The sequence below is a fragment of the Mastigoproctus giganteus genome, chromosome 8 (assembly GCF_048544385.1).
Source record: "Mastigoproctus giganteus isolate SK-2022 chromosome 8, ASM4854438v1, whole genome shotgun sequence".
Taxonomy (NCBI): domain Eukaryota; kingdom Metazoa; phylum Arthropoda; class Arachnida; order Uropygi; family Thelyphonidae; genus Mastigoproctus; species Mastigoproctus giganteus.
The window spans coordinates 169,419,928-169,445,230 of NC_143582.1; the positions used below are offsets into that span (position 1 = coordinate 169,419,928).

General features: G+C 38.0%; 1 protein-coding gene across 1 annotated transcript in view; it reads left to right on the forward strand.

The window, feature by feature from the left end:
* Window positions 1–25,303, forward strand: part of Nup98-96 (nuclear pore complex protein Nup98-96) — a 770,989-nt gene that overhangs the window by 514,908 nt on the left and 230,778 nt on the right. The window contains exon 26 of the mRNA XM_090379042.1: window positions 21,995–22,139. Within this exon, the coding sequence (XP_090235168.1) occupies window positions 21,995–22,139 (145 nt within the window). The remainder of the gene's footprint in view (window positions 1–21,994; window positions 22,140–25,303) is intronic.

Here is a 25,303-nt window from a genome sequence, read left to right on the forward strand (position 1 = left end):
CATCTGCACTGCTCAGCAAACTTCATATTTGACTGCACAATTACCTCCAGGTCTTTTTCACTTTCCACTTTCCTGAGTATAGTACCACACTGTTGGTAAGTTTCTCTTCGGTTATTGCTACCCATATGTAGTACTTTTTCATTTGTCAATGTTAAACTTTAGTTGTCATTTCTCATCTCATCTGCCTAACTTTTATAGATCCTGTTGCAGTAGCATACTGTCATTAACAATCCTGCCAACCTTTGTATCATCTGAAAACTTGGACATTAAATCTGATATACCTTCATCAATATCATTGATAAATATACAAAACAACAATGGGCCCAACACCGAACCCTGGGGAACTCCACTAATAACATTTGTCCACGAAGATGTCCACTGATTATCACTCTCTGTCGTCTCCCACTCAACCATTACTTTATCCAATGTAGCAACTTACCCTTAATGCCATACCTCTCCAATTTGTACAGCAATCTTCCACGTGCAACAGTATCAAAAGCTTTCCTGAAATTCAATTATATGATATCAAAATTATTTTTGACATTCAATTCCTTTGTGACCACATCATAATATCCAATGAAATTGGTCAGACAAGACCACCCTTTAATAAACCCCTGCTGTGTCTTAACTATTACTGCAGTCTTGTCTAGATGACCTTGCAATGCTTCTTTAACGAGCGACTCCATTATTTTCTCCGGAACACAAATTAAACTAACAGGTCTATAGTTACTTGTGTCACCTTTTGAACCCCCTTTGTGAATTGGTGGTACATTTGCACACCTCCAGTCCATGGGGACCTCCCCTGAGTCCAAGGAAGTTCTCATAATTATGGCTAAGGGTTTGCTTACTTCCTTTGCTGCCTCCTTTAATATAACTGGATAGATCCCGTTCATCCCAGGTCCCTTCCTTATGTTTAACTTCAACAATTTCTCCTCCGCTTTGCTCTCAGTTATTACAAAATCACTTAGCGCTCTGTTCGAGTTTGATAAACTTCTGGTATTCCCCTCATTGAATAACTCCTCATGTGTGAATGTAGATACAAAATACTCATTCAGTTTATCAGCTACCTGAGTATGATCATCAATAGTCAACCCATCTATGTTAAGTGGTACAGTCTGATTCATCCATTTCCTTCTAGAGTTTATTTAAGTGAAGAACTATTTGCTGTTTTTCTTTGCAACCTTTGCCAAAGATTTTTCATAATCTGCCTTTGCCTGCCTAACCTCCTTTGTGACTTGATTACAGACAAGCTTATAATTTATAACCTGATAATTTATATGCATCCCATACATTTTTCTTCTCTGCCACGAGCCTCATTAGTTCATCTGACATCCATTTAGGCCTAAACCTTGAACAGTATTTCTTAGTTGGAATGAAAAGCCTGGTAGCCTCAAAGATTCAGTCCCTGAAGGCTTCCCATTTAGAATTCAATGTTGGTAATATCATCAGTTGAATACCACTGTACAGAATTTAAAAACTGGCTGAGACCCCTGTAGTCACCTTTACAAAAGCAAAAGCCCTTCTCATTAGCCTTGATGGTAGTTACATCTTTAAATAATTCCCATATCAGTACATTGTGATCACTGTTGTGCAGTGGTTCCTTTATCTGCAAATTCCTAATGCATGAATAATCACTGCTGATAATCAGGTCAAGTTTATTGCTCCCTTTGGTTGCCTCTTGAACATATTGCTGTAGAAAACATTGATCCAATAAATCCAAAAAGTGTTTCTAGTGTGTGCGAGTGACTAAAAACAAGTACTCAAGATGCAGCCTAACCATTTCCCTATACAAAGGGATAATCACCTCTTTATCCTTGCTTGCAAAGTTTATCCTTATCCCTCTATATCACTAACAAAACCCCATGAGCTGTCCTGGCAGCATGTCTGCACTGCTCAGAGAATTTCATGTCTGACTGCACAATTACCCCCAGGTCTTTCATTCTCCACTACCCTGAGTGTAGTTCTACACAGCTGTTAAGTTACTCTGGGGTTACTGCTACCCATGTGCAGTACCTTGCATTTGTCAATGTTAAACTTCAACTACCATTTCTCAGCCCATCATCCAATTTTCCTAGTCATCAGGGTGTGCTACTGCAAGTTTTCTAGTTGCAGTAGCACACCCTGATGACTGTTATAAACCACCCTGCCAACCTTTATCATCTGTAAGCTTGGACATTAAGCCTGTTACACCTTCATCATTATCATTGATAAATATTAAAAACAACTATGGTCCCAGCACTGAACCCTGGGGAACTCCAATAACAATAGTCCATGAAGAGCAGTGCCCATTGTAACCACTCTGTGTGTGTTCTTTCACTTAACCATCCGTTTATCGATAGCAGTAACGTTCCCTTAATGCCATTTTGCTCCAGTTTTTACAGCAGTATATAATGTTAAAATAATTTTTTGCATCCAGTTCCTCGGTCACTGCATCATAGTAAACTATCAGATTGCTTAGACAAGACCACCCCTTGACAAAACCATGCTGTGATTGCAGTATAATTGCATGCCTGACCAAATGGTCCTGCCTCTTTAACCAGCGATGCCATTATTTTCCCTGAACAGTTTTCATTTAGTTAACAGGTCTGTTATTACTCATGTTACCTTTTGATTCCCCTTTATGAATTGGGGTTATATTTTTACTGCTCCAGTCCATAAGGACCTACCCTGTGAATACAAGGATGCTCTCATAATTATGACTGAGGGTTTGGTTACTGCTTTTTGCTGTGTCCCTTAATATAATGGATGAATTCCATCCACCCCAGGTGCCTTTTTTATGTCCATACTCAACAATTTCTCCTGCACTTTTCTTTCAGTTATTACAAAGTCGTTTAGCTAATTAGCAATTGATACACTTCTGGCATCCCCTACCCAAAAGAATTCTCATTTGTGAATGTAGATGCAAAATACCTATTCAATTTGTCCACATCTTGAGCAGATTCATCAACAGTTAACCCATAGATATCATGGCCAAATGTGGTTCAACCCCTTCCTTCTACTGTTAATATAAGCATTGAAGTTAGTCTTTTCTGTTTTTCTTTGCATCCTTTGCCAGAGATATCTCATAATGTGCCTTAGTTTGCCTAACCTCCTTTGTGACTTGATTACAGACTAATTTATAACTTCTGTATCACCTGATAATTTATATGCATCTCATGCATTTTTCTTCTCTGCCCCATACCTTGAACAGTATTTCTTTGTCAGTATGATAAAGACTAGTAGCTTCTTTGATTTCTTCCCCGAATAGTTCTGATTTAGAGTTTGCTGTTGGTAACATCATCAGTTTGTCTCACTGCATACAATTTAAAAACTCTCTGAGACCTCTGTAGTCATGCTTCTGAAAGCAAAAGCTTTTCCCTTGACAGTAGTTATGTCTTTAATTAAATTCCACATTAGTACTCTGTGATCACTGCCACTCAGTGGGTCTTTTACCTGCAAATTCTTAATGCATGAAGAATCACTGCTGATAACCAGATTAAGAGTATTGCTCCCTCTTTTTGCCTCTCTAAAATGCTTCTGTAGAAAACAGTCATCCAAAAAATCCAAACAAGTCTTGCAAGAGTGTGAATGATTAACCCACAAATTCCAGTCAACATCTGGAAAATTAGAGTGGCATTATGAGACATTGATTTGCTGGCCCACTTTATTTTCCTGTATAGCTATTTGGCATGCTCATCGCCATCATTAGGCCTGTAACACACTCCTACTCTCAATTTTGTTTTCACAGTGCTTATACATGCCAAATTAACTCAAACATTACACTCATCACCCAAATTAACTGCAGTTATGAGACCCTTCATACTCATCCCTTGTATATTTCAAACATTATTTCAAAGAATCAACCCCCAAAATGTAATTCATGCTAAATCTTCATTGCTGAAGTAGCAAAATACTACTGTCAACCCCCCCCCTTTATCAGCACTTGTCAATCGCTAAATGTTCATGGGTTGTTAGATTTTTAATAGTAAGCTACACTGGTGATCCTATAAACAAACAAATGGTAAGCATACAAAATCCACAACTGAAGAGAAGGATCAGGAGGGCATCTGCAAAGAACACTTCTAAGTAATTATATACAGGTTCATAACAGATTACTGAACAACCTCAAAATAAGTAAATAAATAAGAGCGTATTTCTCATATTCGCAGTTCCTATTTAATTTTTTAAGTTTTTCTTTTGTTTTCAATAAATTAGTAGATTTTACTTTAACACACTATAAGCTAGTTTTAGAAAGGAAAGATATCTTTCTATTTTGCCATCTTTAACTGACGGACTGACCTTACTGCTTGGTTACTCAAGTGGCACTGCTCCTGCCTCTCTGTGGTGGGGCCAGAAACATTTTCAGAAAAGTTGATTTGCCAGGAGTAAAAGGAGCAACTATGGCATACAATGTGTTTCCACCTTTAGAGCCAACAAGCTCTCGCACACAGACAGAAATTGACTGTAATATGTCCCACCCCATCCCAAGGGGTTCAAGCCAACTTCCTCTCTAAGTAAACTATCTCCCTTCCTTATCCAGAAACACCTGGAAAGTATTGCATGATCTCCTTAGACAGTTAAGGGACTGCAATCAGGAGACCTCCTAGTGGAAATCATAAATCGCATGATTTCGGAAAAACTCCTATAAATTACAAATTTTGCTGGAATTCCAATGAAAGTATCTCCCCATAAAACTATATCTAGGGGTGTTTTATCTAGTTGGGATCTGTTGAATGTCAGGGAGGAAGAAATAATTAAACTGCTTAAGAAACAAAATGTAATAACAGTCAAATGAATTGTGATTAAAAAAGACAAAAAATTTACTCCTTCCAGGAATATCATTCTACCTTTAATATGCCAACCCTGCCATGTGTAAAAGCAGGTTATTTACTTTGCCATGTTTGTTCCTACATTCCCAGTCCCTTGATGTTTTAAGTGGCAAAAGTATGGCCCATCTCAGAAAACCTGCAGAGGAATTCTAGGTTTGCTTGTGAATCCTCTGATCTCATTCAAAGTCACTGTTTGGCAACAGAAATGCCCTTGCCCCAGCCATAGTTCTATATCAAAACATCCTGTGTACTTTAAAGACATGTGACATAGGAAAGCTGAGAAAAAAATAGTAATATATATTGTTGGAATCAAGGTAAGCTATCAAGAAGCAAGGTAACTGATTGCTCACTCCCAATAAACCAAAACATACATATTGCACAAAAACAGCAAACAGTGGCAACCCAAACTGATGTTACAGTCCCCTTGAATGTATAAATATCCAATTGGGCTTAGGCAGTCCTCTCTCAGCAACAGTCCAATGGCTCTAAGCACTCAGACCAAGCAAGTAATGCTCCTCTTTACCCCAGTGATTGCCACTACTTCATATTAGTCCAAGTTCTAATTTAAAAAAGAATATTCAAGACACATCCATAGATACTGATTACTCATCCAACCAGGAAGATCCAATTCTATAAATATATGTAGAAGAAGATACTAAAGCCTGATCATCATAAGCCAGCCACATTAAAAAAAGCAGTCAGATACAACTTCAACTAAATTTAAGAAATGTCATATTTTACAGTGAAATTCCAGAGGATTTCCTAGCAGTATTGACAACGTTTGAGACTTAATTGCTATTCTCCAGCTGGTTTCTAACTGCTCCAATTTCTGCCTCCATAAAGAACTATCTATCAACAAGATCACAACACATCGAATGCTGCCCATTATGGTGTGGCCATCTTGCTCAACTCGCAGATCGCAACCAAACAAATTGTTCTTCAAACTGAAATTGGAGTTGTTTCAGTATGTTTGATTACCCAGATTGTGTTAACACTAGTTTCAATCTATCTCCACCAAACCATTCCTTCCCTAGCAAAGATCTTCAAGAAATTCTAATAAAGTCTGTTGATTTTAGTGGCCACCACCCTTTATAGGATCTCCCATCCCTACATGGCTGACTGATTTAAACCTTTCTGAATGAGCGAAACCTTACCATTCTTAATACTGGTGCCCACATTCATATACAGTTTCCTACTGGACACACTTCTGCAATTGCTATCTCAATTTGCTCCCAAATACTGTTTCCAATCATGAAATGGTCCATAATGGATGATCCCAGGGCACTGCCCATTTTCCGATTGTTTGTAATCTGTTCACTACACAACCACCATTATCCCCAACAGTGCAGGAAACAGAAATTCTCTCAAGACAGTTGAATAAAATTTTAGTCAGCTATCACCTTAGATGAGAAAATTATAACTTCAGCTCATAGATGAAGTCATGGATTATATCATGTGCTTTTTTTCTATGACATTCTTGCAGGAAGGAGTATGTACTGAGTGTAACCTTCTTTGCCCTTAGAATTGATTCCATTACAAAAGACTTCCAAATACTATTGAGGCTTACTTTTGTGCTGATGATCTCTTTTTTGCTTTCCATTAAATATGTATGAAGTACCTGTCTTAAAAATCTGAACATACCAAGAGCTTTCTCTGCCCTTTTTTGGGGAGCAAATTGTACCTCTTTGATGCTCTTATACAGAGCATTTATCGGATTCCATTTGGATTATGTCATTCAAATCTTCGATTGTGCCCAAAATAGTGTTCTACGCTGGCTCGGTCCTATATAGCACAGTGCATTGCAGATTGCACTTGGTGCTTTCAGGGCATCTCCGACTCAGTTTCTATTTTGAAGCACATGCACCTCCTCTATACCTCCACAGAAGAACATTACTACATAAGTATGCAGTCAAAATATAAAGTTGCTGTCTGCATCTTGATAAACCATATCTCTTCGATCCAGGCGTCTCCGTAGCCAGGTGGGAAGGAGCAGCAGTGCGTAGCACACGCTTCTTGATTAGACCGGGGTTCGAGCCCGTCACCACCAAATACGGAGGATGCGGAAAGGTCAAGGGAATGACCACCGCATATTCCCGGAGCAATATGGCCTTAGTTGCTAATGCTCCTAAAAACCAAAATAACAATAACAATAACAATAACAATCTCTTCGATCCACTGCTGCAAAATCTTTATACAAATAAGCCTAATTCCAAAATAAGCAGCAAGCCTGTGCCTTCTCAAACTAACACAGAGTTGGAATTCCTATTCTCAACAGGATAATGAATTACTCTCAACCACCATGGACTTCACCTCCTCAACTAACCTGTGATACTTATCTTCATTGACAGGAAAAAAATCAATTATTGACACTCAGTGTGAAATAACTCCATGCAAGCCATATTCAGAAATATGTTAATTTCTTGCAATATATACTGATGGCTCCAAATCACATTTAGGCATTGGAGTAGAGGAATGTATATCCCACTACTGTCATTTTGGTTTTCCTTCCACCTGAGTGTAGCAGCTTCTCAGTGGAACTACGTGCAATAAAATTAGCTTTAGAAAATCTGAATCTCTACCCATCTTTAAAATATATAGTATGCGCCTCCGTAGCCGAGTGGTCAGAGCGGGAGTGCAGTAGCACACGCTCTTTGAGTAGACCGTGGTTCAAGCCCCTGACTGCTGAATACGGTCGATCTGCCAACCCACACTGGACCAGCGTGGCAGATTATGGTCCATTTCCCTCATGAATTGTTGAGGAGGCTTCCATCCTGCAGTGGGTTGATAATGGCTGCACTTATTATTTATTTATTAATGCACCAACCCTCTCAGCTCAATTACAGCAATGCAAAATTCTTCCTATAAGGTTCGAAATCACGAGTCTGCTATTGCAAATTGAAGAACGTAATCAATCATTGATCTTTTGTTGGATCCCAGTACATTCAGGGCTAAAGGGGAATACTGATAAAGCTGCTAAAAGTCTGTCAACTTTAGATATAACCTCCGTCCCTATTCCAGCCTCTTACTATAATCACTTCATGCAAGCAGCACTTCAAGTCTTGCACAGGGAAAAGAAATATGTCAGATGAAACAACACCCAAAGTTTTGGCACTCTAGCATTAAGACAGTGCACTAAGAAGTGGTACCTGCATAGGCAAGAATAGGATATACATATCTGCCCCACCTCCATCCGCTCATAGTCAGTGACCCTCCTCAGTGTCCACACTGTTCAGCACATTTAGCAGTCAAACATTCTGGTTGACTGCCTCTACTGTCAATAGTACAGAACATCAGTCCTGCTTTCTCTGACTAATCTATGAGAACCAATGACAATAGAACATATTATTGGTGTATTCCAAATTGTTTTCTGAAACAATTTAGAATTCATTAATTCCAAACAAGTCCCGGTAATAAAAATGAAGTTGTTACACTTAATTATTTTATAGCATGTTTCCATGAATAGGTGCCCTGCATCTTATGCACCACTAAACATTCACATAACACACACTCACATGCTGCATTGCCAAAAGTAAGGACATCACGTGTTTTAAATAACCTTTTGTTGAATATGTCAGTCCGCCTTTGGTCTTAATTGCACACTGTATCTTGTTGGTAGACTCCAAAGCAGTTTTTGATAATAAGGCAGTAGTCCATTTCTCCTACATCACAGTAGTCACTTGACTACTGATTTTGTAGTTCATGTTGGCCTGGCTCAGAGCTGGTGTTCCAATTCATCCAAAAGGTGTTCACTGGGGTCAGTCAGGCAGGCAAGCAAAGCTTTTATGCAGCTATATCTTCAAACTAAGCTGTCATGCTGAAACAGTAAAGGGCCTTTCCTGTACTGGACAGGACCAGGGTATGTCTGCCAGGGGCAAAGGTTGATGACGTTGTAGAGCGGATATCATCTTTCAAGGGCACAAAAGGTGATATAGTTGTACACGTTGGCACTAATGATATTAAGAGTAGGAGACCGGCAGAATTACTCAACAAGTACAGGTCACTGTTGAAAAAAAGCCGTGAAATAGGGTTGAATTTGAAAGTGTCTGCAATTCTGCCCAGACACGATAGGAGGGAGTATATGATGAGAGCCTTGTCGATCAATTCGGCCCTGGAAAGATTGTGCAAGGCTCAAGGGGTAGAATTTTTTTCAGCCTGGACTGTACTTGTTAATAGGAGAGATTGCTTCTACAGGGATGGGATACACTTAAATAGAAAGGGTGCAAGAATATTTGCTGATGCTATCGAGGCAGTGTTAGGTGGGTCGGAAAACTGCTAGTTTGGGGGGATACAAAGACTAATAGTTTAACAGTAACCGCAGGCAGAGGTGAAGGCGATTCTTGCACAACTTCTATTAGAATAAGAAGCGACCTGGAGCGAGGGGTGTTGGGGGTTTCAGGGACGGATGGCAGTCATCATGGAATAGTTGGGTATATGGGATGTGTTAGGGTAACCAGGAATAGGCATAGGAGCATGTATGCTTGCATGTATACCAATGCTAGAAGTATAGTAAATAAATTTGATGAATTTGAAGTGTTGGTCAAGACATCAAAGGCGGATATTGTTGGGATAGCAGAGACGTGGTGTCACAAAGATATAAGGAATGCAGAACTGGAATTTGGGGAGTACAATGTGTACAGAAAGGATAGACAGGACAGAAAGGGAGGGGGTGTTATGCTGTTAATTAAGAAAAACATAAAATCAAAGGAAGTGCACCCAGTTAATATAGATGAACAGTGCTCTGTTGAGTCAGTTTGGTGCGAGATAAGCACTGCGAAAGGAAAAATAAGGGTAGGAGTGTGTTATAGGCCTAATGACTTGAATGAGTACAATGAACAATTGTACAGAGAAATAGAGTGGGCCAGTAAATCTGAATGTCTTATAATGGGGGATTTTAACTTCCCAGATATTGACTGGAACTTGTGGGTTGGTCACTCACACACCAGTCAGACTTTTGTGGATTTATTGGATGATTGTTTTCTGCAGCAGCATGTTCGAGAGGCAACCAGAGAAAGTAACACTCTTGATCTGGTTATCAGCAGTGATCATTCGTGTATTAAGAATTTGCAGATAAAGGAACCACTAGGTGGCAGTGATCACAGTGTGCTGAAGTGGGATTTACTCAAAGAGGTAACTACCGTCAGGGGTAAAGGAAAGGGTTTTTGCTTCCGTAAAGGGGAGTACAGTGGTCTCAGACAGTTTTTAAATTCTGTACAGTGGGATCAACTGACGATGTTACCAACAGTAAATTCTAAGTGGGAAGCATTCAAGGAATTAATCGTGGAAGCTACTAGACTTTATATACCGATTAAGAAATATCGTTCAAGGTTTAGGCCTAAATGGTTATCAAATGAACTAATGAGACTCGTGACAGAGAAGAAAAATGCATGGGATGCATATAAATTATCAGGTGACGCAGAAGCCTGTGGCAGATATAAGCTAGTCTGTAATCAGGTCACAAAGGAGGTTCGGCAGGCGAAGGCGGATTACGAGAAATCTTTGGCAAAGGATGCTAAGAAAAACAGCAAGGATTTCTTTACTTATATAAACTCTAAAAGGAAGGGCATGAATATGATTGGTCCACTTGACATCGATGGTTCGACTGTTGATGATCCTGCTCAGATAGCAAACAAACTGAATGAGTATTTTGCATCTACATTCACACGTGAGGAATTATTACAGTTTGAAAATGGAAGAAGGTTATCAAATCGTAGCAGTGTGCTTAATGATTTTGTAATAACTGAGAGCAAAGTGGAGGAGAAATTGTTGAAGTTAAACATAAGAAAGGCACCTGGGGTGGATGGGATCTATCCAGTTATTTTAAAGGAGGCGGCAAAGCAACTAAGCAAACCCTTAGCCATAATTATGAGAGCATCCTTGGACTCAGGGGAGGTTCCCACGGACTGGAGATGTGCAAATGTGTCCCCAATTCACAAAGGTGGATCGAAGGGTGACACGAGTAATTACAGACCAGTTAGTTTAACTTCTGTTCCGGGTAAAATAATGGAGTCACTGGTTAAAGATGCATTGCAGGATCATCTAGACAAGACTGCAGCAATAATTCAAACACAGCATGGGTTTGTTAAGGGAAAGTCTTGTCTGACAAATTTGATTGGTTATTATGATGTGGTCACAAAGGAACTGGATGCGAAAAATAATTTTGATATCATATACTTGGATTTCAGGAAAGCTTTTGACACTGTTGCGCATGGAAGACTACTGTACAAATTGGAGCAGAATGGTATTAAGGGTAAGTTGCTACAATGGATAAAAGGATGGTTAAGTGGGAGAAGACAGAGGGTGGTAATCAATGGGTGCTGCTCTTCATGGACTAATGTTATTAGTGGAGTCCCACAGGGTTCGGTGTTGGGTCCACTGTTGTTTTGTGTATTTATCAATGATATTGATGAAGGTATATCAGGCTTAATGTCGAAGTTTGCAGATGACACAAAGGTTGGCAGGGTTGTTAATGACAGTAATGGCAGTGTGCTACTGCAACAGGATCTAGATAATTTGGGCAGATGGGCTAAGAAGTGGCAACTGAAGTTCAACCTTGACAAATGCAAAGTACTGCATATGGGTAGAAGTAACCCCAGAGAAACGTACCAACTGTGTGGTACTACACTTAAGGTGGTAGAAAATGAAAAAGACCTGGGAGTAATTGTGCAGTCAGATATGAAGTTTTCTGAGCAATGCAGACAGGCTGCTAGGGCAGGTCATGGGGTTTTGTCAATGATATATAGGAATTTTGCTAGCAGGGAAAAGGAGGTGATTGTCCCTCTGTATAAGGCAATGGTCAGGCCACGCCTTGAGTACTGCGTACAGGTCTGGAGGCCTCATTTTAGGAAGGATGTAGATTTGCTTGAGCGTGTACAGAGAAGAGCAACACGATTGGTGAGGGGAATGAAGGGATTCTCTTACCAAGAGAGGCTTAAGTTCTGCAAATTGCAGTGGCTGGAGACTAGGCACCTGCGCGGTGATCTGATTGAGGTCTATAAGGCCTTGAATGGGTTGAGCACGCTGAATTCTGATGGGATCCTTCCACTTGTTCAGATTACGAACCTACGGGGACATAAGTTCAAATTAAGAAAGGACAGATGTAGAATAGATGTGCGGAAATTTGCCTTTAGCCAGCGGGTGGTTAATTGCTGGAACAAACTTCCATCTGTCGTTGTGGAAGTTGATAGGTTAAATAAATTTAAGGAGGAACTGGACAGGCATTTGGAGGGAATGGCGTGATGATTTTTTTTTTTTTTTTTTTTTTGGCTGATGCTGCATAAGCTCCTACACTTGCTTTCTTGCATCATGTGCCACTACTACTGCTACTACTACTACTGCTGCCACAGTGTAGAAAGAGCTGAATTGTCCATAATATCTGTGTATTGTGAGGTATTCATTGTTGGAGGTATGATGATCAATGGCACAAACCCAACGAGAAATAACCCTGGCTAGTGGCGCAACCTCTAGACTTCACAGTTAGGACAGAAGAATGGTAAATAACATTCTTCAGGCATCTGCCAAACCCAAACCTGGTCATTAGGTCATAAAACCATGTACTGTGATTCCTCCCTCCAGAACACACCTTTCAAATATTTAGGGAACTTTCATTTCCACTGTCATCAAAAAATTCAGTCTTCATAGAAATTAGTAGCATGGCTTTTGTCCTTGGCCTCATAGAGTTTCTATTTTTCATCCCTTTTCACAATATGTGTGATCTCTTCCTAATGAATAACTTAATCAGATATATTCTCCATCGTACATTTGCAGAAAGAACAACAAAATAATATAAAAAGTTATAAGCATCAGAAAGCTATGTTAAACAAGCTTAAGGAAGCAGTAAAACCATATTTTATTACAAAATGGGGAATCATATCTGAGCCTGGCTTTATTTTAGTTTTATAACCAATAAATAAAATGTTTATTCAAAAAATAAATAAAAAAAAAACACATGCACACAGAGCAGGACAAAGAAAGTGTGAGTAAGAAAAATATTTTGAAAAACTGCTGATGTAAATATGTATAAGTTATTTTAAAAATAGTTTATCTTTTGTTTTTGTTTCAGAATAATGTGAATATAGTAAAAATATGAGCATTACAATGATGGAGAGGATTGAAATTGTAAAGTTACTTGCAGAATATGAAAATGCTTCAGAATTGTCCTGATAGATCTTGTATCTCAAAGACATCTGCCAGTTTAAAACTTTTTAAGAGAGGGTATCAAAAAAAATCTTAATGAAAGCAAACTTTTGAATATAAAATACCTAAAGCAAGCTTAAATATAATTGTAAAGGAATAATATATTTAGGGATAATTACTATTAGGGATTATGTTTAGGGATAATTACTATTAGGGATTATGTTTAGGGATAATTACTATTAGGGATTAATATAATTAATAACCACTCTTATAGCCTAAACCTCTACATTTTGTTTCAGGCATCTTACCAATCCCATCATCAGACCATGCTGTTAAGGATAGAAAATAGAAAGGGTTACAATTTGGGAACATTTGTAATAAATTATATTCTAGTAAATATTAATTGTGAATTTTAGTCTAAATGATTTTTGGTTACATTTCTATTTGGGTTACTAGAAAACAGATTAAAAATAAATACATTCAAATAAACATACATAAAAATAAAATTCTTACCTGTTGTTCATACTGCCAAGAGGTGCTGCCAACAGTTAATTATGGGCGAGGGATTAAATCTATTGACCTATAGTAAGATGTGAAGTTTTACTGTTGTGGATCCAGTAGTTCTTGTTGGAGTGGCGGCCTTGGGGTGAACTTTACCCTCATATTCCGATCATCTGTGTGTGTGTTGTACAGGCTGTCTCCACTGTCAGGGAAACTGGATATATTTTTTGTAATAAGGATAGGTGGACCAGAACCAGGGTATGTCTGCCAGCAGCATTGTAGATACATAGTCTACAACATTGAAGAACATAGTCTGTCACCAACAGACTGTCAGATTTTAAGGTGGGTAAAGAGAATATTATTATTCAAGCTTATTAAGCATAAATGATGTCATGATTTGTTGGGCAAATATAGGACTATGCTGAAGAAATGGTGCAAGTTAGGTCAGAATGTCTGTCTGCAATTCTGGTCAGGCACGATAGGAGGATTATATGCTGAAAGCCTTGTGTGAAAGATGAAGGACTCTGGTTAGAAAAGTGAGTTTTGCTTTAATCCAGCAAAGTGAAAGGCCTTACACTTGGGGAACAGTAACTCCAAAATAACTTATACACTTGGTGGAGTTGAACTAAAGTCAGTAGTGCAAGAAAAGGACATGGGAGTTACGATATGGTCAGATATGAAGTTCTCTGAGTATTACAGACAGGTTGCAGGGAAAGCCCATGGTGTCCTAACGATGATTTATCGAACATTTATTAGTAGAGATAAAAAAAAAAAAAAGGTAAAGTGCAGCCATTATCAACCCACTGCAGGATGGAAGCCTCCTCAACAGGCTATTGTTATTGACCACACTTGGAATACTGTGTTCAGGTATGGAGACAGCACCTAAAAAAAAGACATTGAGCTTCTTGAAAGGGTCCAGAGAAGGTTAACTCGCCTGGTGAGATCAGCAAAAGGGCATCCATATGAGGAAAGAATTTGAATATGTGGGTTGCACAGCATGGAAATTAGGCATCTTAGAAGAGACTTGATGGCAAAAGTAAAATGAATGAGGATGAAATTTTCATGGTTATAAATGATTCTAGAACTAGGACTGATAAATTCAAGTTATGGGGGGAAAGACGTTTAGACTGGATTGCAGGAAGTTTTATCTTAGCCAGCCAGTGAGTTATAAATTACTGGAATAAGTTATCTACATGGGTGGTAGAGGCTGACAGTTTGAGAAAATACAAAGGTCAGCTGGATAGTTACCTACGGGAGGAGAGAAACACATAAGTTGTCTATTTCCTTTTCTTTTATTAATTTTATTTAATTTTTTTATTATTGTTATTTCACTCTTGTTTTCTTTCTTTTATTTTTTTGACTGGTGCAGCATAAGTCTTAGGCTTCCTTGCACCACATGGTCATTACTAATACTATACAGTAATACCCCGAAGTTACGCGATAGGTGGGTCCGACGAAAATCGCATAAGTCGAATTCGCGTAAGTCGGGGTACAACTTTGCATATAAATACATATAAATTTTGCTTAATTGGGACCAAGGACTAACAAAACCACTAGTTTAGAAGAAAAATATTAATAAAATTGCAATTCTTTATACATATTAATACAAAATATGTATTAAAAAACAAATGACTTACGTTAAAAAGTTATTTCGATGTCGATGGCTTCATAAAATCTAACAAATTCGTCTGACGACACAGCGCGTTCTTTTTTTCACGCAGAATTTCTTCGTAGCAAGCTAATAATTTTTTTATTTCTTGCTTTGTAGCTATAACGCGTTCTTCGTTGGAGTCTATGTTTTCTAAAATTTTTAAGCCCTTTTCAATTTTCAACCTGTCAAGTTTGCAATTGTCATGTGCTTTTCGCCGTTGCTTCGTTTAGGCCTGTAGCACGTGCAATATCACATGGTCTTTCATTTCGCTCAAAGCGTTTCACAATTTTATATTTTTTCTCTATCGACAGAGGCGGACTGGCCATAAGCCTTACCGGGGAAACCCCGGTGGGCCAGTGTGATTTTGGCCATAAACCATAGTATGAGGCCACTATAAATTTTTCCGGGTAAGAATTTTTGATCCAGTCCGCCTCTGTTTATCGATAATTGCTTTTCTTTTTCTCTCTGAATCTGCAGTGTCTTCACCAGGACGCTTCCTTTTCACACCTTTTAATTAAGTATTTTACACATTTTTAGGGAATAAAGCACAATTACAAAACGAGGAGGCACGCTTGATACGCATAAACAAAGCTGCGCGCATGTAGCAACTGAATAAACAACACCATAAAGGCAGAGATACACTATTAACACCTCACATTTCTAGGGGTTACTACCATAAAACAATAAAAATCCAGTTGCGTTTCTGCTAGTGAAATCTGTTATAAACTGGTAGTAAACTCTATCTAATTGCATTTGCGATTATACCGATAGCTGGAATTGTGTTGGTTTTTACGTTATTATGGTGAAATGTGTTTCCCCTTCACTGATATAAAAAACATAAAAGCAGCAAAGTTGAATTTTGTTCATCTTTCGCTCTCAATCTCCGCCGTCGCACCGTATATCGATAACATATGAAAAACGACCTTGAAGATAGTGGGCGGCAGCGTTGCCAAACGAAAAAATCAAGAACCGCGTAACTCCGAGTTCGCGTAAGTCGGGGTATTACTGTACAGGCAAACAAATACAGGCTGGTTCTGGTGGGGGTTGTATGTGGGCTGCTCTTCTGGATATCTGAACTGCTCCCCCCCCCCCATTTCTTATTCTATTGTCTTGTTAAATAGGTAGAAATATTGAGAGTTGAATTCGATTCCTTGTTTTTTTTGTTAAGTGATGAGGCTCCGAACATTTTTATGAAGAAAGCTTCTTTACATTTTCTTCTGTTGTACTGGTTGTCTGTAGAGAGATTCTAGTATTTTTGAAGTCCCATGTGTCACCACATTGGAATGCATGTAAGGATGTGTTGGATTTTAATATTCTTCCATATTGTACATCTTTTTATGTTCTTTGATTCTGCAGTTCAATTTTCTGTACAATTCTCCTATGTATGTAGCCCCACACCTACAGTCTATTTTTATAAAAGGTCCTCTAAGGTTGTTGGGATTCTGAAAAAGTCATGTAATTTAGTTTGGTAGAATTGATGACAAAGTTTTTTTTTTTTTTTTTCAATACATAATTCTTTATAGTGGTCAGAAGCAATAAATGACGATGTTCACTGTCACTCTGACTTTCTAACCACGCCATCATCTCATTAATGTTTTCAAGCACTTTGTTCATTTCTGATGCTTTTTCCTTACAAGTATCATCCACGTTAGCTTCTGGGTCACTGCCTGTGTCATTGGCCTTCTGTTTTCTCAATTGTCTTCCCACTGTTGAAGCAGCCATTCCTTCTTATTCTGAAAATGCTACTAATTCAAGGTTATTATTAGTGATCTTGTCTTTTCCAATGCAGTTTTTCCAGCAATTTTCAATTGCTTTTGAGCTTACTTTCTCCCACATTAATCCAATATTGTGTGCAATGTGTTTCAGTGTTAATATTTTCATAAATTCTAGAACTTGAATTTCTGAGTTCACAACACCAGCAATTAGCTCACCATGATAGCAGGCTTTCAAGGCTTGAATATAACCCTGATCCATGGACTGAATTCGTGTAGTTGTATTTCTTGGCAGAAACATGACTCTGATCTTGCCATCTTTCAATTTCAGGACATCAGTCAAGGGATGAACTGGGAAGTGATCCAACAGCAACAGAGCCTTTCAAGTGTTTTGGAAAGCAAATGGCATTTCACTGATGGTACAAACTCACTTTCAAACCATGAAGCAAATATATCATTTATAAAATACTTTTATTAATCACAAGTAGCGATTTCATGTTGACATGATTAAAATATTGGGACTTTTGAGTTTTACCAATTGCATAATGGTTTTAGCTTGTGATTCCCAGTCTTGTTTGTGTGCAGTAACACAGTAATTCCCTCTGTTAGTTTCGAATGCCTTTTTTTTTTTCCAATGAAAATCAGGACACACTTCTGCTGTGTAATGTCATGAAATACAGATTGTCGAGAAGACTAATTTGGGATATTCTGTGTTTTTAGTATTACTATGCCACCACTTCCCATATCCTTGAATTTATTTCAACAATGAACTGCCCACTGGCTAAAGAAAAATTTTGTTCATCTCTATCATTTATGCTCCCTTGTATGAAGTCTGAGCAAGAGAAGGTATTCCATCAGCATTCAGCTTACTCAATCTGTGAAAACCCTAAACAACTTGATCAGAACCTTATCATTGCTCTGCTCTGCACATGTTCCAACAGATGTATGTCCTTTCTAAAATGAGGCTGCCAGACCAAGAGCAGTTCTTTTTTTCCAAGAAATCAGTGCACAACTGATTTAAGTGATTGTGAAGCTACTAATTCAGTATCCTGTACCGTGAAATAGCAGATTTTGTTTCAAATACATCATCTTTGAGGTGTTTCATACATCATCTTTGAGGTGTTTCTTTATTTGAGGCCCAATGAAAATTACTTCTTTCTATTTTATATATATTAATTTGGGAACACTACCCTTAAGTATCAGAATTTGTGTTATTCTTTATCCAGAGCCTTGATAGAATTCTTTGCTAATCCAAGCTTTATATTCAATGGAGGAGGAAAAACCTTTGTTTGTTCAACCAGTGGAACATATTTTTTGTTATTTCTTCCTGGTAAAATTTCCTCTCTTTTTTTCCCACTGATGCACTGTATAATGTTTTTCTGTACACAACTGTCCCACAAACAAAAAACAATGGTATTTTGCAAAACCTCCCTGTAGATCAGTGAGTAATCCAATTACCTTAAGATCACAAATGTTAAGATTACCTTAACGTAAAAATGTTCACAATGATATTATAAGTAGTGATGCTTTTCGAAGTCTTCTGTAAAGAAATGTACAAAAAACTCCAATTTATTTATGTCTTTTCTGTTGAACCTTACCTGTACAATTTCAGAACTGTATATTTGTATATTCATCATTTTTTTTTTAGGGGAACACTCCCTAAAAAGCCATTGGCTTATGTGTTCTCCCTCCCTTTTTGCTGTTATCTCCCAAAAAAAAGTGTAACATAAAATAGGGATAAATAAATTATTATTATTATTATTATCATCACCACAGACATTCCAAGCTAAGTCATGATACTTCATTGCAATGAAAATCTTGGACATTTCATGTTTCTGGCACTTCCATAGCCAGGTGGGCAGGAGCAGCAGTGCGTAGCACACGCTTCTTGATTAGACCGGGATTTGAGCCCGTGACCACCAAATACGGAGGATGCGGAAATGTCAGGGAATGACCACTGCATATCCCTGGAGCAATATGGCATTAGTTGCTAATGCTCCTAAAAACAAAATAACAAACAAACATGTTTCTTTCATTCCAACAGCATGAATTAGAGGAACGGATGGAAATGCATTTCCATTGTGTACCAAAACTACTTTTAGGACTTCATTTTTAGGCATCAGTAAAATGTGCTATCATGATTGTGGTCGATGCCCAGTTTGTTCAGAAGACCACTAGTATCTTTACAGAAACACATACTGTCTTTCATAATGAAATATTTTGAATGCACTTTATGATGTTTTTGTTATACTGTAATTTTAGTTCCAGTTTCAAGTTCCTCTGTTGTATTAGTATAAACAACAGCAATATAGTGCAAGGAAGCCATGGGCTGCAAGGCCCCCCCCTTCCCAAAATGTAATTTACAACCAAGGAGTTCTGCTTGCCCTTCAAATAAGTTTAAATCACAAATTAAGTCATTTAGCTCTTCTTGCATAATTAGTGTGGTATATGGTGTGGAATAATTTTCTGGCTGGTAGTCCAAATCTGTTAAAATGGATGATCCAGCAAAGTTGGCAAAATAAGGTTCCTCTTGATATTTATTACTGCTCCCTTTATTCCACAATTTTAGGAGATCTAGTCTTTGTAATTCATCATGTGGAACTCACCTTATTGCAAATTATATGATATTTTATGCTGTTGCTAGCTTTTTCTGGATATCCCTGATATTTTTATCTTACAGAAATAACTGTCCTCAATGTGGTTCTTGCCACACTAGAAACAGCAAAAAAAAAAAACACTTAATTTTCCTAGTTAACCAAGTCTTCAGATTTGTGACATGTAAAGGTTGGACCGGGGTTTGAGCCCGTCACCACCAAATACGGAGGGTGCGGAAAGGTCAGGGAGTGACCGCCGCATATCCCGGAGCAATATGCCCTTAGTTCACAAAGGAGGATCAAAGGCTGACACAAGTAATTATAGCCCTGTTAGTTTAACTTCTGTTCCAGGTAAATTAATGGAGGCACTGGTTAAAGAAACACTGCATGATCATCTAGACAAGAATTCAGTTATAGCTCAGATGCAGCATGGTTTTGTTAAGGGCAGGTCTTGCCTGACCAATTTGATTGGATACTATGATGTAGTCACAAAAGAACTGGATGCAGGGAATAACTTTGATATTATATATTTGGATCTTAGAAAGACTTTTGATACTGTTGCACATGGAAGACTGCTGCACAAATTGGAGCAGTGTGGCATTGGAGGCAAATTGCTGCTATGGATAAGGGGATGGTTGAGTGGCAGAAGACAGAGAGTGGTAATCAATGGACACTGCTCAACGTGGACTAATGTTATTAGTGGTGTTCCTCAGGGTTCAGTGTTGGGTCCGTTGTTGTTTTCGGTGTTTATGAATGATATTGATGATGGTATATCAAGTTTAATGTCCAAGTTTTCAGATGATACAAAGGTTGCCAGGGCTGTTAAGGACACTACTGACGCTATGCTGCTGCAACAGGATCTGGAAAGGTTGAACAGATGGGCTTCGAGGTGGCAAATGAAGTTTAACATTGACAAATGTAAAGTACTACATATGGGAAACAGTAACCACAGAGCAACGTATCAACTCTGCAGTACTACACTGACAGTGGTGGAGAATGAAAAGGACCTGGGGGTAATTGTGCAGGCAGATATGAAGTTCTCTGAGCAGTGCAGACGAGCTGCAAGAGTAGCTCATGGTGTCTTGTCAATGATATACAGGAATTTTTCTAGCAGGGATAAGGAGGTGATTATTCCCTTGTATAAGGCAATGGTTAGGCCACATCTTGAGTACTGTATACAGGTCTGGAGGCCTCATTTCAAGAAGGATGTAGAGCTGCTGGAACGGGTACAGAGAAGGGCAACATGATTAGTGAATGGAACAAAGGGTTGCTCTTACGAAGAAAGGCTTAAATTTTGCAAATTACAGAGTCTAGAGACTAGGCACCGGCGAGGTGATCTTATACACCTCTATCAGATCACCGGCGAGGTGATCTGATAGAGGTGTATAAGGCTTTGAATGGTTTGAGCATGCTCAATGCCAGTGGGATTCTTCATCTTGCTCAGAATAATCACCTCAGAGGGCATAAATTCAAATTGAGGAAGGACGGATGTCGGATAGATGTGCGGAAATTTGCCTTTGGCCAGCGGGTGGTTGGTTGGTGGAACCGACTTCCATCACTTGTTGTTGAAGTTGATAGCCTAAACAAATTTAAGGCTCGACTGGACAGGTATTTCGAACGAACAGAGGGGTGAAATGGGAGTGGTGTGTGTGTTTTTTTTTTTTTTTTGGCTGATGCTGAATAAGCTTGCTTTCTTGCATCATATGCCTCTACTAATGCTAATTGCTAATGCTCCTCCTGGCATCTCCGTAGCCAGGTGGGAAGGAGCAGCACTGCGTAGCACACGCTTCTTGATTAGACCGGGGTTTGAGCCCGTCACCACCAAATACGGAGTATGCGGAAAGGTCAAGGAATGACCACCACATATCCCGGAGCAATATGGCCTTAGTTGCTAATGCTCCTAAAAACCAAATAACGAAATAACGAACGAGCTAATGCTCCTAAAAACCAAATAACAAACAACAAACTTGTGACATGTAATACAGCACAAGTGGAGCCCAAGCACACATTGGATCCAAATTTTGTCCAATCACTATCTTGCAACCAAATTACAAAGATTATGCATGTTTAGTAAACTGTAAATTTTCTTCCTCTGAGTTTTTGTTGTAAACCAACCACATGCATCCACACACATCAGAAATTGTCAGGATTGTACAAACTTCTTTTAATAAATACAAATATAAACTGTACGTATACTCATACTTGAACTGTCATTCTGTTACCAAAACTTGAGAAATGTGGAAGACAGGTGTGCTTTTAATACAAAACATCACTGTCATATCTACTTCCCTAAATTGTAGTAAGCTATACTACATATTATGAGGAAACACAAAAATCTGTATATGTGGAATTTTTCATGTGATGTGAAATTTTAAGATTTATTTTCGAAACCTGTGCATAAAAGTTAACTGTAAATGACTGATATATTAATTGAAGTAAAAATATTGGCCAGTATAACCAATTGAGTCCAAAATGTAACACAGGGTATATTTCATAACTGTTTGCATCTCTTTTGCTGTCTTTATATTTACATTTAAGCAAAACAATGTTTTCCTTAAATATAAACATTGTATGACTTTTCTTCTCCCCCTTTAGAAAAATTTGGAAGAAGTTTTGGAAGTGCAGTTAGCTCATTCTCTGTCCACAATTGAGGAGGGATCTCCAATTTTTGAAACTGAACCAGGTATACAGTTACTACATGCACATGCTGAACTATCAAAAAAGCATTCTACTAATACAGGTAAGTAGTACTTATGAAGTATTGCAGCTTAATGATTGAACATGGACTAGCACAGAAAAAAATAAAAGATACGAACTGATTAATTTTTGTTTTAACATAATTCCTTCTAAAACAAGTATGCATTTTGAATATTTAATGAATAAAACTTTCTAGATGAAAAAGGGTTTTTTCCCCCCAGAAGTTTAGCTGTAATTACATGCAAATACTAATCAGAAACAGTTACATAAACACCTAGAGTAAAAAAAATGGATGGAAATGTTGCTTTTTGGTTGAGAAGTGGGTAATGAATAGTTTAAAGATTTATCAATCAAAAGAAACTTGTTTACAACAAGAAAAAAGTCAGTTAAAAAAGGGTTACTTTTTGTGTTTTTAAAAGTGTGAAGGTAATTCTAGTGTGTACATAGGTTGTACTCAATAAAAATGAATAAAAACACAGTTATGTTTCAAATGAACCATAAGTCAATTGTAGGAAAATAAGCTTAAATAACTTCAAGGGGTATATCAGGGTAGCAAATTTTATAAGAACTGTTAGTCTTAACTGTGTCTACAGTAATGTCAGTTTGGACAACTAATGCTGAAATAACAGGGCTTATGGAAATGTAGTGTCACCCAGAAGTAGGCAATGATGAGTTTCACTATGTTACTTACAATTTAATTAAGATTAATCAGCGTGATAGAAGGGCTGGTAGTATTGCTTCTTATCAAAAGTAGCTTTAGCACAAATAAAGCTTTCCCAGATTCTGAACTTATGCATGCCAACATAGAATCTGTGTAGTATGAAGTAGTTGGTTGCAAATTAAAATTGAGAGTGTGGGTAAGCTACTGACTTGAAGAGTATGACAACAATTAAACTAGATGATTATTATTTAGCATGTTGTACTTGTCAGCCTCCTGAACCCATAAGTTCTAAAACTTCTTATACTACTAAGTATAAGAATTTTTAGAATTTATGGGTTCAGGAGGATAACAAGTTATGGTTTCAGTACAGTGAGACACCAAGTGTGCACCTGCCTCAGTGCAAAGAACTGTGGGGTGAGATGGGCAAAGGCCTAGGAGGGCTTTATATGAAAATAAAAGAACGGATAACATATGGAACAGTTTTAATGGGACCTGCACTCTGACCAGCACTAAGCGGTTGTAGCCAAGACAGGGTAGTAAAATAAAATACACTTTTAGAGAAGAAACAATTTTTAATTAATAAATGCTGTTTTTAATAGCATAGAAAAGATATAAAGAATGTATAAATAAATCAATAATCATAAACGAGGGTCCATATTATCTTTATCAAGATGCCACAACATGACCATGATTTATGGGAGCACATTTTGATTAGGCAGACAGTTTAGTGCAAGTTCAGCAAAATTTCTTACTAAGTTATTTTATTTAAAGTTGGTAACATTTTCTGTTTTAAATTTTGTACATCTAAACTGAATGGCAGTGGGTTCATTGCCATTGAGGAAGGCGACAAGTTATGGTTTCAGTACAGTGAGACACCAAGTGCTTCCTCGTTCATGATCTCCTATCAATGATTTAATGAATGTCTACTTGTAAAGATAGGGATATCCCATGGTAAGAGGCAATTGTAAGACCACACCTAAAAGACATAAGACATTATGTTCTTGAAAGGGTTCAAAGACTTCAAATACATGGGATACAGAATTTGGTGGGCAGAGACTTTAGAGAGGACCTGTTGAAGTCAACAAGGTTCTGAGGGGAATAATAAAATGAATGAAGATTATATTTTTTCCATTATAAATGATTCCAGGACTAGGGGCCATATATTTCAATTAAGGGAAAAGGGTTTAGACTGGATTGCAGGATGTTTTCTTTTTGCCAGTTAGTTGTTAATGTTTTTTTTTTTTTTTTTTTTTTATGAAATCCCCAAACAAGGGAGTTATTAGAGCCTATAGTACTTAGTACCATGCTTGGGTTGGAGTTTGAGAAGATGAAAGAAGATATTTGTTGATATTAGACTTGAACTTCTGTAGACTGTAATTTTCAGGAAATACGTATGAAGGAAGGTTGTTCCAGAAAACGGCAGTTGAATGAATAAACGAGGAAGATGAAAAGTTGGTTCTGTGAGTTTGAAATTGGATGGTAAATGGATGTTGGCAGCACGCGTACAGACTGTTTTGAAAGAGAGAGCGGGAACTATACAAGCCAGTTCAGAAGAACAGTGCCCATGGAAGTATTTGTAGAAAAGGTATACCGCAGAAACAGTACATCTATGAGACAGCGAGTGGAGAGACTCTGTTAGAGATAAGTCATTAATTAACCTAACTACCCTGTTCTGAATGGAATCTACAAGCCTGATAGAGGTTTTGGGAGATCTACTCCAGATGTGGGAACAATATTCCATGATAGGGAGATTTGTGGTTTGTACAGAGTGAACAGCTGTTTGTGAAAAAAGTAACACACTGAGAGCGAAAGATCAAACTAAGTTTTTTAGATGCAGAGGAAGCAATATTTGTAATGTGCTTGTGCCAAGAGATAGAGAGAGGTTAGAAGTCAGGGTAATTCCCAAAAGAGATATATCAACTTGTCTAGAAATCAGAGTGTCACCAAAGATAAGCAGAGGAGCAGAAGAATCCTTTTTGCGATACATAAGACAAGACTGAGTTTTAGAAGGATTGAAATCAACTAAATTGTCTTTGCCCCACTAGAGAATTACCTGGAGATCGGCATTTAATAAATTGGTAGCGAATATTTGAGAAGTTGAAGCTGATTGAGCAGGGCAAGGTTTCTCAAAATGGAAAGTGGAATGGAATGTGCTATCATTGGCAAAAATATAGATAGGATTTCCAGTCAATGGAAGAAGGTCATTAATATACAATAGGAAAGGAGTGGGGGAAACAAGCATTAATGGAGAAGTTAGAAGACAGAGAGCTTTCTACCATCACCCTCACTGAGCGATCAGAGAGAAAACTGAATCACCAATTACAAAAAACAGTTGGCAAACCATAAGATGGAAGCTTGTTTAGAGGAAATTTATGCCAAACACGATCAAAAACCTTTGAGATATCAAGAGCAACTGCTTGTGTTACACCGAACTTTTCCATTGAATTTGTCCATAAATGGGTAACATAAGGTAGAATGTCACCATTGGATCGACACTGACGGAATCCATACTGGCGATCGTTGATCAGACAGAAGGTTTCTAGGTA